Source organism: Pleurodeles waltl, chromosome 6 (genome assembly GCF_031143425.1).
Source record: "Pleurodeles waltl isolate 20211129_DDA chromosome 6, aPleWal1.hap1.20221129, whole genome shotgun sequence".
NCBI lineage: Eukaryota > Metazoa > Chordata > Amphibia > Caudata > Salamandridae > Pleurodeles > Pleurodeles waltl.
The window spans coordinates 876,325,520-876,337,986 of record NC_090445.1 but is presented as its reverse complement, the minus strand read 5'-3'; the positions used below and the strand labels follow the sequence as shown (position 1 = coordinate 876,337,986).

The window sequence follows — 12,467 nt, the reverse complement described above, 5'->3', positions numbered from 1 at the left end:
GGGGGAACGCTGGGTGGAAGGAAATTTGTGGCTCCTCTCAGATTCCAGAACTTTCTGCCACAGAAATGTGAGGAACATGTGTTTTTTTAGCCAAATTTTGAGGTTTGCAAAGGATTCTGGGTAACAGAACCTGGTCCGAGCCCCGCAAGTCACCCCTCCTTGGATTCCCCTAGGTCTCTAGTTTTCAGAAATGCACAGGTTTGGTAGGTTTCCCTAGGTGCCGGCTGAGCTAGAGGCCAAATCCTACAGGTAGGCACTTCGCAAAAAACACCTCTGTTTGCTTCCAAAATTTTGGATGTGTCCACGTTGCGCTTTGGGGTGTTTCCTGTCGCGGGCGCTAGGCCTACCCACGCAAGTGAGGTATCATTTTTATCGGGAGACTTGGGGGAACGCTGGGTGGAAGGAAATTTGTGGCTCCTCTCAGATTCCAGAACTTTCTGCCACAGAAATGTGAGGAACATGTGTTTTTTTAGCCAAATTTTGAGGTTTGCAAAGGATTCTGGGTAACAGAACCTGGTCCGAGCCCCGCAAGTCACCCCATCTTGGATTCCCCTAGGTCTCTAGTTTTCAGAAATGCACAGGTTTGGTAGGTTTCCCTAGGTGCCGGCTGAGCTAGAGGCCAAAATCTACAGGTAGGCACTTCACAAAAAACACCTCTGTTTTCTTCCAAAATTTTGGATGTGTCCACGTTGCGCTTTGGGGTGTTTCCTGTCGCGGGCGCTAGGCCTACCCACGCAAGTGAGGTATCATTTTTATCGGGAGACTTGGGGGAACGCTGGGTGGAAGGAAATTTGTGGCTCCTCTCAGATTCCAGAACTTTCTGCCACAGAAATGTGAGGAACATGTGTTTTTTTAGCCAAATTTTGAGGTTTGCAAAGGATTCTGGGTAACAGAACCTGGTCCGAGCCCCGCAAGTCACCCCTCCTTGGATTCCCCTAGGTCTCTAGTTTTCAGAAATGCACAGGTTTGGTAGGTTTCCCTAGGTGCCGGCTGAGCTAGAGGCCAAAATATACAGGTAGGCACTTCGCAAAAAACACCTCTGTTTTCTTCCAAAATTTTGGATGTGTCCACGTTGCGCTTTGGGGTGTCTCCTGTCGCGGGCGCTAGGCCTACCCACGCAAGTGAGGTATCATTTTTATCGGGAGACTTGGGGGAACGCTGGCTGGAAGGAAATTTGTGGCTCCTCTCAGATTCCAGAACTTTCTGCCACAGAAATGTGAGGAACATGTGTTTTTTTAGCCAAATTTTGAGGTTTGCAAAGGATTCTGGGTAACAGAACCTGGTCCGAGCCCCGCAAGTCACCCCTCCTTGGATTCCCCTAGGTCTCTAGTTTTCAGAAATGCACAGGTTTGGTAGGTTTCCCTAGGTGCCGGCTGAGCTAGAGGCCAAAATCTACAGGTAGGCACTTCGCAAAAAACACCTCTGTTTTCTTCCAAAATTTTGGATGTGTCCACGTTGCGCTTTGGGGTGTTTCCTGTCGCGGGCGCTAGGCCTACCCACGCAAGTGAGGTATCATTTTTATCGGGAGACTTGGGGGAACGCTGGGTGGAAGGAAATTTGTGCGTCCTCTCAGATTCCAGAACTTTCTGCCACAGAAATGTGAGGAACATGTGTTTTTTTAGCCAAATTTTGAGGTTTGCAAAGGATTCTGGGTAACAGAACCTGGTCCGAGCCACGCAAGTCACCCCATCTTGGATTCCCCTAGGTCTCTAGTTTTCAGAAATGCACAGGTTTGGTAGGTTTCCCTAGGTGCCGGCTGAGCTAGAGGCCAAAATCTACAGGTAGGCACTTCGCAAAAAACACCTCTGTTTTCTTTAAAAAAAATGGGATGTGTCCACGTTGCGTTTTGGGGCGTTTCCTGTCGCGGGCGCTAGGCCTACCCACACAAGTGAGGTATCATTTTTATCGGGAGACTTGGGGGAACATAGATTAGCAAAACAAGTGCTATTGCCCCTTGTCTTTCTCTACATTTTCTCCTTCCAAATATAGGAGAGTGTGTAAAAAAGACATCTATTTGAGAAATTCCCTATAATTCACATGCTAGTATGGTCTCCCCGGAATTCAGAGATGTGCAAATAACCACTGCTCCTCAGCACCTTATCTTGTGCCCTTTTTGGAAATGCAAAGGTTTTCTTGATAGCAATTTTTTACTCTTTAGATTTCAGCAAATGAATTGCTGTATACCCGGTATAGAATGAAAACGCACTGCAGGGTGCAGCTCATTTATTGGCTCTGGGTTCCTCGGGTTCTTGATGAACCTACAAGCCCTATATATCCCCGCAACCAGAGGAGTCCAGCAGACGTAACGGTATATTGCTTTCCATAATCTGACATTGCAGGGAAAAATTACAGAGTAAAACGTAGAGAAAAATTGATGGTTTTTTCACCTCAATTTCAATATTTTTCTTTTTCAGCTGTTATTTTCTGTAGGAAGCCCTTGTAGGATCTACACAAATGACCACTTGCTGAATTCAGAATTTTGTCTACTTTTCAGAAATGGTTAGGTTTCTGGGATCCAGCATTGTTTTCATGCCCATTCCTGTCACTGACTGGAAGGAGGCTGAAAGCACAAAAAAATGCAAAAATGGGGTATGCCCCAGTAAAATGCCAAAATTGTGTTGAAAAATTGGGTTTTCTGATTCAAGTCTGCCTGTTCCTGAAAGCTAGGAAGCTGCTGAGTTTAGCACTGCAAACCCTTTGTTGATGCCATTTTCAGGGGGGAAATCCACAAGCCTTCTTCTACAGCCACTTTTTCCATTTTTTTGAAAAAAACGAAATTTTCACTGTATTTTGGCCAATTTCTTGGCCTCCTTCAAGGGAACCCACAAAGTCTGGGTACCTCTAGAATCCCTAGGATGTTGGAAAAAAAGGACGCAAATTTGGCTTGGTTAGTTTATGTGGACAAAAAGTTATGAGGGCCTAAGCGCGAACTGCCCCAAATAGGCAAAAAAAGGCCTGGCACAGGAGGGGGAAAAGGCCTGGCAGCGAAGGGGTTAAAGGGCTCTGCACATCTGAAAAGCTCATTTAGCATTTCTTAACGGCCCGAAATAGCGATTCGGACTATTAAGAAATGCTAAATTGCTTTGTATCTCTGGTCCTTAGTCCACATAAGCTTGGATGGAGATTCCATGTCTTGGCCCTATACGTGCACAGTCAGTGACAGCACGGAGGAGTTCCCTGCTGCTCATACTCGAAGAAAACGTTCCTTTCCTCCCCTTTCTAGGATTACTCAAAGGTAACCGGGCTTTGTGGGCTGGCATTCCCAATAAAAGGCACGGTCAGCCTCCCTTCAGTCGCCCTGGCAGTCACGGCTGCTCTTCACCGAGGTAGGAGGAGTGGCATCGAGCAGCCCTAAGCCTGCAGGAGTCGTCGCCGCGAGCCAGCGAGCAAGGGGAGCGCGTGCCTGTGAGAAAGAAAGTGAGGAAACTGTCACTGAGCGTAGCCTGCCCTGAGCAGTTCACGCGCCCGCATCCCTGTCTGGTGAGCTAGCATTTTAAGATTAAACAATAGCCAAACGCGACTTGCTATTTCATGCTTAAAATCAAGTCTTTCCTTTTTAATCAAAACATCGCCGGGACCTGTTTCCTTGACAACGTTTTTGAAACTTGTGTGAGAAAAAAGCATCCGCAGTGCAAACCTGAGTTTAGTTGAATGAATGGAGTGGAGCTTTCTATTTTTTGGTTTTACATTTTGAGCTTTTAAAAAAGTTTTGCATGCTACTTTTGAGCTAAACCTTGACAATGAACAAATGGCAGTTTCAGGTCGAAATGGAAATATGTTGCCAGAGAGTGTTATTTCAGACTGAAAGTAAGTCATGTCTGACAGTCTAACAGATCTTCTTATGTGTCGTATGTATATAAGACACAAATACCCTGTATATCCTTCCAGGAATGTTTCCAGTGTATAATTACCGAGCCAATAATTCGCAGCTTGAAGCACAAGATCTGCTTTAGAAAACACCTCTGCGTGCAGCGTGCACTAGAAGTAGTTATGTAATCATAGCAAAATGTAGATGAAAAAATGAAATACAGGGTCGGCGTCTCCAGCGTGCGTCTCTTGGTGCCTCACTGAGGGCCGCAGGGAAGAGCGCTGACTAGCATTTTCTAAAGACATAATTTGTATTGAGTCCTGCAGGATAATTGCGAGTTACTGCTAATTACCCTATAAGATAATTGACTTTTCTGACATTCTGCCAACAGTTCTAAACCTATGTCTTTTGTTTAACCTGGCTTTGACCTCAGCGAACATAACGTCCACAAGGTGGTAGATTAGCTGGTAATTTTTAGCTAACAATTAATATTGGTAGATGTGTTTAACATTCATATATATATTGTTGCTTTTGACAGGATGAGAGTCAAGATACATGTGACATATTCCAGTACAATATGGAAGCAGTAAGGGTTGCAATGAACACAGAGAGGATTGCGGGCGCTCTTCCTAAAAACGCCCGATTATGAGAGAGCTGGATTTAGGTGCAGGGATAACTGTAGATGAAAAATAACTTTTCCGACCAAATATCCATACACCTAAATCCGGCTATTCTTGGATGGGTAACATATGGACCTGGTTTTACTGGGTATAAACAGGCATTTTCAGATCAAATTTACCGGCTACTTGTAGCAGGTGGTAAATGGGAGCGGGCATCCCTAGAGGTAGGGCTCTTGTGGGTAGGGGGCTAGGATTGTCCAAGGCAAGGTTTGCTTAAGATAGGCGGGAAGCCGCCCAGGCTCTTCTGTTCCATAAAAGGGGGTTAGGTGAGGGGCCAGGCTGTGCTTTGACCCACAGCCCCAACCTTACCAGCACTCAATATTATTGCTAGACTTTCCAAAATGTAAAATCAGGTTGGGTGTTCCCACACTAAGAAGATCTCGTTGCAGTAACACTGGGCCCGATATTCTAGTAGAGAAATACCTTAGTTGGTATTACTGTTCTGCTTGACTCAGGGCTGCAGCGTGCCAAAGTTAATTTCTAAACAAGTAGCACAGTAGTCCAGTTGAGCATTCGGATGGAGGACTAAGGCCCATATTTATACTTTTTTAGCGCCGCATTTGCGTCATTACAATTGTATTTTGTAAGTTTGCGCAAAAAAAAAGTATAAATAGGGGCCTAAATGCATGTGTCATGTGGACTATGTGACTGCTTTTTGATGGCATACATAAAGACTAGATATATGCTCTTATCAGGTTTTTGTTTTTGCACTTTGACTTGTAGTGAAGCAACAACAGTGACAAGTGTTACACCTTTTCGCATAGATGTGACAGTAGGGATTGTGTGAAAATGCAGTGCTGCCTATGTGGGAAGTGGTTTGGTGTCATATAGCAAGGCTGAGCTTATGTTGCTGCTATGACTTAGAAGCTGCTTTTTTTATTATACTGGAGTAAAGGGGAGTGAGAAATAGCTGGGCAAGGCTTGTATCTGCCATCCATAGGGTGATTCATTTCAGATTCGGACGGGTGTGCCCCAGAGTTTTGTGCTGTCAAACTGTTCTAGTGGTGGCTCACCATGGGTTCATTTTGGGAGGAACAAATAATTCGCTGTGGTCCTAAATAACAGGTGGTTTTGGATGTTTCTAGTCTTTGTCAACAGGGAATTCAAATCTTTTGTTGCTAGTACAGAGAAGGGGGTTCCACAACTGCTTTTCTTTTTGTAAAGGTGAGAAGTCCGCTTAGATTCCAACATAAAGTAGAGCATTTTCTTCTATGAATATATTTGTAGATTTATTTTCGATGAACTGGGGGCCTATAGATCACCCTCCGGGTAATATAAAGAGCCTTGAAAGTAAGGCATCTAGAAATGGAAAGCCAGAACAGTTCTTCCAGGGCAAGTGAGATGCAGTTACACAGATGGATATGCTACCATTTCTTTCATTCTTTGCAATGGCCAGCAAAGAAAAAGTGTGGTACCCACAAGAGTCAATTTGCAGAGTAAATACGAGATAGGCAAAGGCCAATGTTAGGCTGGAGATCCTGTGGAAAAGGTAGGTTTGGAAAGAGTTCTCATAGATTATTTTGCTTGATGGGACATGTATGTGAGGCATCTGACGGTCTGAAACAAAGTTGTCTGATGACAGGGGCTTGTTGGTGGTGGTCACAGTTAGGGTTGCAGCAAGCATTGAGATTAGGATTTTCTTAAAGCTTTATGCAGAGCAGAGGTCTATAGTAGATTCTGAAGGTCCATTAATGTTGATCAGATCGGAGGATTTGCATACCAAGATCTGCTTGAAGGAGGCCAACAGTGTTGGACAGTCACTGTAGTCTTATTAAATTTAGACCTGATGGTATTGATGGTGGCTATCTTGTTCCAAGAATATTTGGTCAGAGCGGATTTGATTTGTGTTGATAAATGTGTTGAGGATTCTATCACGTTTTTTGGGAGGTCTTTGGGATTGGAGATCCCGTTATAATGTAGTGCTTTTGCCTTTTTGATGCAAGATGTATTGGGTCTGTGAGTCATTAGAGGTGGGATGTTCATGCAGATTGTTGCATGTCTTCCATTGGTCTTAAAGGTCAGTGATTTCTGTTTATATCTTCAATATCTTCTAATTGAGCCAAATGTCTTATATCGTTTGACTGTTGTCCTGAAACGAAAGCATGCTTGGGAAAGCACGTTTTAGTACCAATGCACTTCTGTTACTTCTTTTTAGTAAAATCTTTGAGAACTGTAGATCGAGTGAAGGGATGTTGGGTCCCAGCAACTCTCTAAGTACCTGAAGTCAGTTCTTGATCTTGTTGTGATGTTGATGGTGGAAGAGGTAAAATGGTAGTTGATCTAGATGATAGGGAGGTTTCCTGTTACTATGATGAGCCCAGGTGAGGCGAAGATTGTACTTACAGTTTGGCTGGTTGTTTGTGTGAATACAGAGAAGAGTTGAGTGAGGTTAAGAATTTTACCTCACTGGGAAGGCCTATGATGGCTGCATTGCTTGTGTTTCTGTCTGTAGGGGACTAGTCTAGCAGTTAGGGCTGAACTATTCCTATTTGCAGCAGGATCAAGACTGATTTGCATATGGTTGGTCTCTGTCTAAAGTGGCGCAGCAAGTGAAAAATGATGGACAGGAATGTGGCTGATTGTCAGAAGCAGATGTTAATTCAAGCATTCTTTCTATCATTTTTAGGTCTCGCCTCTATATGGCGTGCATGCGTATCTTGGAACCAAGACTGCTGTGTCTACATCGTAGGCTTTAATCTGCCCACAGACTTCCCATTTGCTGCTACCATCATCTTTCCATTTTGCAGCATCCCCAGTCATAAAGGGCATGCCAACATCATGCTTTTTCAGTTGTGTAGCCCTCCCCAAGAGCACCAGCCAACTACTGGAAAGATACACAGCGTCCATGTTATAAGACATTGTTGGGATTACTTTATCATTTGGTTTTCCCTAGCTGACCAGTCCCATTGCAAATTAGGAGAGCTATTGTTCCTGTTGCTCAGGTTTTGTATGGCTGCTTTCCTATTTGTGCCTCGCTGCCTGTTTTCTGCTCACTTCTTGCCTTCTGTTTGTGCCATTCCGCTAGTTTCTTGACTTCTATTTCTGCCTTTCTGTGTGTTTTATGCCCCTTTCGTGCCATTTGTTTCTGACTTTATGTTTGATTCTTGACCTCTGTTTCTGCATTTCGGCTTGTTTATTACTCTGTTCGTGCCTTTCTGTTTGTGCCATTCTGCTGGTTTCTTGACTAATATTTCTGCCTTCATGCTTGTTTTATGCTCCTTTCATGCACTCTGTTTTTGCCTTTCTGCTAGATTTGTGACCTCTGTTTCTGCCTTTCTGCTCGTTTATTCCTGTGTTTCTGCCTTTATGCTCGTTTTGTGACTTCTGCTTGTGCATTTCTGTTTGTTTCATGCTTGTTTCTTGAACTGTTTCTGCCTTTCTGCTTCTTTGTTGCCATCTATTTCTGCCTTTATGCTCGTTTATGCTCATTCTGTGTGCTCTGTTTGTGCCTTTCTACTCGTTTCTTGACCTGTTTGCCTTTCTGCTCATTTCTTAGCTTGTGTCTCTGCCTTTCTCCTTATTTTCTGCTCGTTTCTTGACCCCTGTTTCTCCCTTTCTGTTCATTACTTGCCCTGTTTGTGTGATTCGTCTCGTTTTCTGCTAGTTTCTTGCCCCCTGTTTCTCCCTTTCTGCTTGTTTCTTGCCCTCTGTGTGTGCTTTTCTGTTTGTTTCTTGACTTGTTTGTTCCTTTCTGCTCGTCTCTTGCCCTGTTTGTGCCTTTTTATTTGCTTCTTGCCTTCTGTTTCTGCCTGTCTGCATGTTTTCTGCTCACTTCTTGCCTTCTGTTTGTGTCTTTCTGCTCCTTTCTTGCCTTCTGTTTGCGCTTTTCTGCTCGTTTCCTGCATTCTGTTTGTGCCTTTTTTGCTTGTTTCTTGCCTTCTGACTGTGCCTTTCTTCTTGTTTCCTGCCCTCTGTGCCTTTCTGCTTGTTTCTTGCCCTCTGTTTCTGCATTTCTGCTCATTTTGTGTTTTTTTCTTGCCCTCTATTTCCGCTGGTTTTATCCTCATTTCTTGCCCTGTTTCCACCTTTCTGCTCTTTTCTTCCCCTCGGTTTGTGCCTTTCTGCTCATTTCTTGCGTTCTGTTTTTGTCTTTCTCCTTGTTTCTTGCCCTCTTTTTGTGCCTTTCTGCTAATTTCTTGCACTGTTTGTGTCTTTCTGCTCATCTCTTGGACTTTTTGTGCATTTCTTCTCATTTCTTGCACTGTTTGTACATTTGCTGGGAAAAACATAAACAGATACATTCTCTTAACCATCACTAGGGAGAACAGTATGCTCCATATTTAACAATCTAAGAAAATTGTGCAGTCTGTTATGCCCTATGACCAAACAACAGGTACCAAGTTCTTTCTGTGCCCATGACGAGCCATTTGATAGAAACTTGGTAAATGTGCCCATGTGGTTACCATTTACATCTGTCTCTGCATACAGGCACAACTGGTGACTTTCCAGTGCAGCTAGTAAACCCAAAATGAGGAAGATGTGATGTGTCTTTTATTGATGAAAGATGACATATTACAATGGGCTTTCACAAAGTGTGTGCTGTGTCTCCATGTGAGATAAGCAAGAGGTTGGACGTGAGCACCAAAGGAGTGACTGGTAGGGGCAAGGAGGTGACTCTGGCAGATTACCGAACACAGTACTTTGTACATCATATTGGAATAGCCAATAGACTTTCTACATTCTGGCAGTAGGAAGAGAGATGAGTCACCACTAGAAAGGGCTAGACCAATGGAGCACAGGATTGAAAACAAAGTGGACAAAGACAATGATAGAGGTCGGTAGACAAGACCTGCACTGCATTAAATAGGGCAACTTCAATTATGGCGCAGGTGGATGGTGTAACAACAATAATAATAATAATAATAATGATAATAACAATAATAACAGGTTTGTAGCAGTAACTGTGGTGGTATGACGCTGCTGCTGTAGTGTGTCTCCTTGCTTCCAGCCAATGAACCCTGGGCCCACCTCCTTTGAACTGCAGTGCGTTGGCTCGAATGCGTAGGCGAAATGCCGTGGAAGAGTCCCTGCATATTAGCATCCCTGGAAGCCTTCCGGGGGTAGTGCTTTCCCTCGTCACACTGAACTCGAACTTGCCACCTGGATTAGATGATTATTGAATGGTACCAGTGCCTGGCAGGGGGATTATTGTTTTAAGAGGCTCGTCACGCAGAATGAGGTGAGCGTGGACTGAAGTGGCATATTAAGGGCTAGGTAACATTGATGTAATTTTGTTTGGCCTATGCTGGCACTGGAGCGGGCTGCCTTCATGCCAGGCAAAGAAGAGATTGAGGAATTGTCCTCTGTGACTTGTGTTGCGTGTGCTGCTTGCAGTGCCTGCCATGACCTGCCTTGGGATTGCTTTGGTTGCCTTTAGACTAACTTGGGTTGGTCATTTCTTTTTTTCCCCCCCCTTTGCCCCACCCTGCTGGTCAGCTGCACCTCTGTTAAGTCACTGGGTTGGCTTGATTGCTTGATAGCTTGCAGCAAGATGAGTAAGAATTGCTAATGCATTAAAAAAAAAGATGCCAGCACGGTGAGGGCGGAGGCAGAGGTTTGTACCCTCATTCCAAATTAACTGGAACACTATTAACAGTGCCAAGATTGAAGCCGTAGTGAGACTTAGAAACCTACTTGAAGTAGTTGTTGGCAGTGACCAGATTAATGTTGGTTTAGAGGAGCAGGGGTGTTGGCACTAGAGCAAGGGTAGAGTGGTACTACAGGCCTACAGACTAAGGTGGCGTGGGCTGAGGCTCCTCAGGGTTTGATTCCGTGCTCTCGGAGCTCCTAACAGAGATAAAAGCTATTAAACCCACACAGGTAAAAGCGGAGTTTGATTTGAGAGAGCGGCTAGACCCAGTCAGTGTACAGCTGGGGGTATCTCTACTCAACTGAATGAGATGCAACAGAGAGTGTCTGACCCGAGGAAATGGTACATAATTTGGAAAAGAGTAATCAATACCTTGAGAAGGAGTTGGCATGGCTGAAAGAAACACAGGAGCAGATAGAGAATCATGCAAGATGATCCACTCTTCGGATCATGGGTATCCCGCAGCTTAGTGAAGATACTGCTGGATGCATCAAATTGGTAGAAACACTTATTCAGTTATCTGTTATTCCAGAGTTTGATCAGGATTTAACAATTACACGAGCTCACCATGTCCTGGCTCACATTAGTGTTCAGGCCAAGTCTCCCTGTACCCTGCTAGTGAACTTTGCCGATTTTAGAGTTAAAGAGAGGATTTTGGCTAAGGCAATAATTGAGAAAGTCTTCAAGTCGGAGGAGAGTTCAGATTTTTTAATATTTGCAGATATGACTGCAGAGGCAGCCCGAAGGCACTATGAATTTAAGACTTTGATTCCTAAATTTCAGTCAGCATGAGGCGAGCTTAGATAATTCAGCTTTCCAAGCTCAAAGTGCTTTATAAGGGTTCCGTTAAAGTGTTTGGTGATGTGCTGGATGCCACAAAGTTCCTAGAGTTTTTGCTTTAATTTAATTCCTACATTGGGGTTTGGGGATTTATTGTTCAAAATATGTGTAGCTGAGAATTCTTGAGGGAGGGGTCTGAGGAAAGAGGCTGCAGGTCTTGGCACAGTGTCATGGTGCCAATATTCCCTGGGTGGAGGGTCAGGGTGCACGTGGGGCATGGGTGGAAAGATGGGCCACCACTGAGGCATGGGGATAGAAGGGCATGTGGGTTTGCTGGAGGTGGGGTCAGAGGGTGGGGGGGGGGAGGTTGGTATGCTTCATAAAAGGAGATCCAATATGATGGATAGAAGGGGTATACACCAGTATAGAGTTCAGTATTTAAAATCATGGGGTGTCTATGTCGGAGTGGCTTGGTGGGACAATGGTTTTGAAATGGTGGAATGTTAAATGGATGGTGAGTGGCAGACTCCACTTCTTGGGAATGGTGGCCTAATCATGTCGTTTTTTTGGAAGTGTCATTGGGACATGCTTGTATGCACTTTAGTTATTATATGAGATTATTCAGCAACACAAGAGGCAGTTTAGATTACATTTTAGTAAGCTGATGCCCTTCAAATTCTGGCCGGGTGACTGTATTTTCTATGCATTTGCACCTTTCCACGCTATGCACTTTATGCATTATCTGCACTTTTTAAATGAACTTTGTGTACTATTTGGGAATATAAGGGACGTGTGATGTCTAAGGTCACTTTGAAGGTTGTTTCTTTTAATGTTAATGGGCTCAACAATAATAAAATGTTGCGTGCTGTAGAAGCCTGAGTTATAGCGGAAAGCCCTTAGGTGGTTCCAGTGCAGAAAACCCACATTCTGGTTGGAAAGCTTTCAGAGTTTTCCATGTTTAAAGGTTGGGCTGGTTACAGAGGTTTCTCGTCCACACAGGCTGCCCAACGCAGCACTGCTGTTTTTCTGGCTAAGAAATTGGGGCCGAAGTGCTTAATTCTGACAATGATAAATATGGGCATTGGGGCTTGGTCAATTGTTTGGTGTACTCTAGATGGCTCACTTTCTTGAATCTGTATGCCCCAGTGGAGGATAACGCTGGGCCTTTTAAGGAGTTATTTCAGTCACTATTGCAAGTACTAGGAGAGATTATTTTGGGTTGTGACTTTAATTTGTTGTAGGACGCGAGATTAGACTCCTCAGTTAAATTTAAAAAACAGCTAAAAACCTAATGTTGCAAAAGTTTTGCATAATTTTCAGAAAACCCTCACACTTATCGATTCCTTGAGAGAGGCCTTTTCAACTAAAATAGAATGTACATGCCTATCAGGAAGATTACATAGTTCTTCACATATCCAATTTTTTTAGTCTCTAAAACCTTGATTTTTAAGGACTAACGGACTCTTCCCAAAGGCTTTTTAGATCACGCAGTTTTTACCTTCGAGAATTTTGTGGAGAAAGGTACTCCATGACCCAGGAGGTGAGTTTTCAACAACCAGAATTTACAGGAGGAGGGATGGGTGCGGAAATGTGAAGAAGAGATTAAGGA

At 44.0% G+C, this 12,467-nt stretch overlaps 2 protein-coding genes across 2 annotated transcripts in view; one reads left to right on the top strand and one right to left on the bottom strand.

Moving 5' to 3' along the window:
• The first annotated feature begins 3,305 nt into the window (after positions 1–3,305).
• Positions 3,306–12,467, top strand: part of LOXL4 (lysyl oxidase like 4) — a 216,526-nt gene continuing 207,364 nt past the window's right edge. Inside the window, exon 1 of the mRNA XM_069239653.1 lies at positions 3,306–3,480. The gene's annotated coding sequence lies outside the window, so the exon portion shown is untranslated. The remainder of the gene's footprint in view (positions 3,481–12,467) is intronic.
• Positions 8,052–8,729, bottom strand: LOC138301714 (octapeptide-repeat protein T2-like). Its single transcript, XM_069242228.1, has one exon. The coding sequence runs from the start codon at positions 8,727–8,729 to the stop codon at positions 8,052–8,054; it is 678 nt and encodes a 225-aa protein (XP_069098329.1).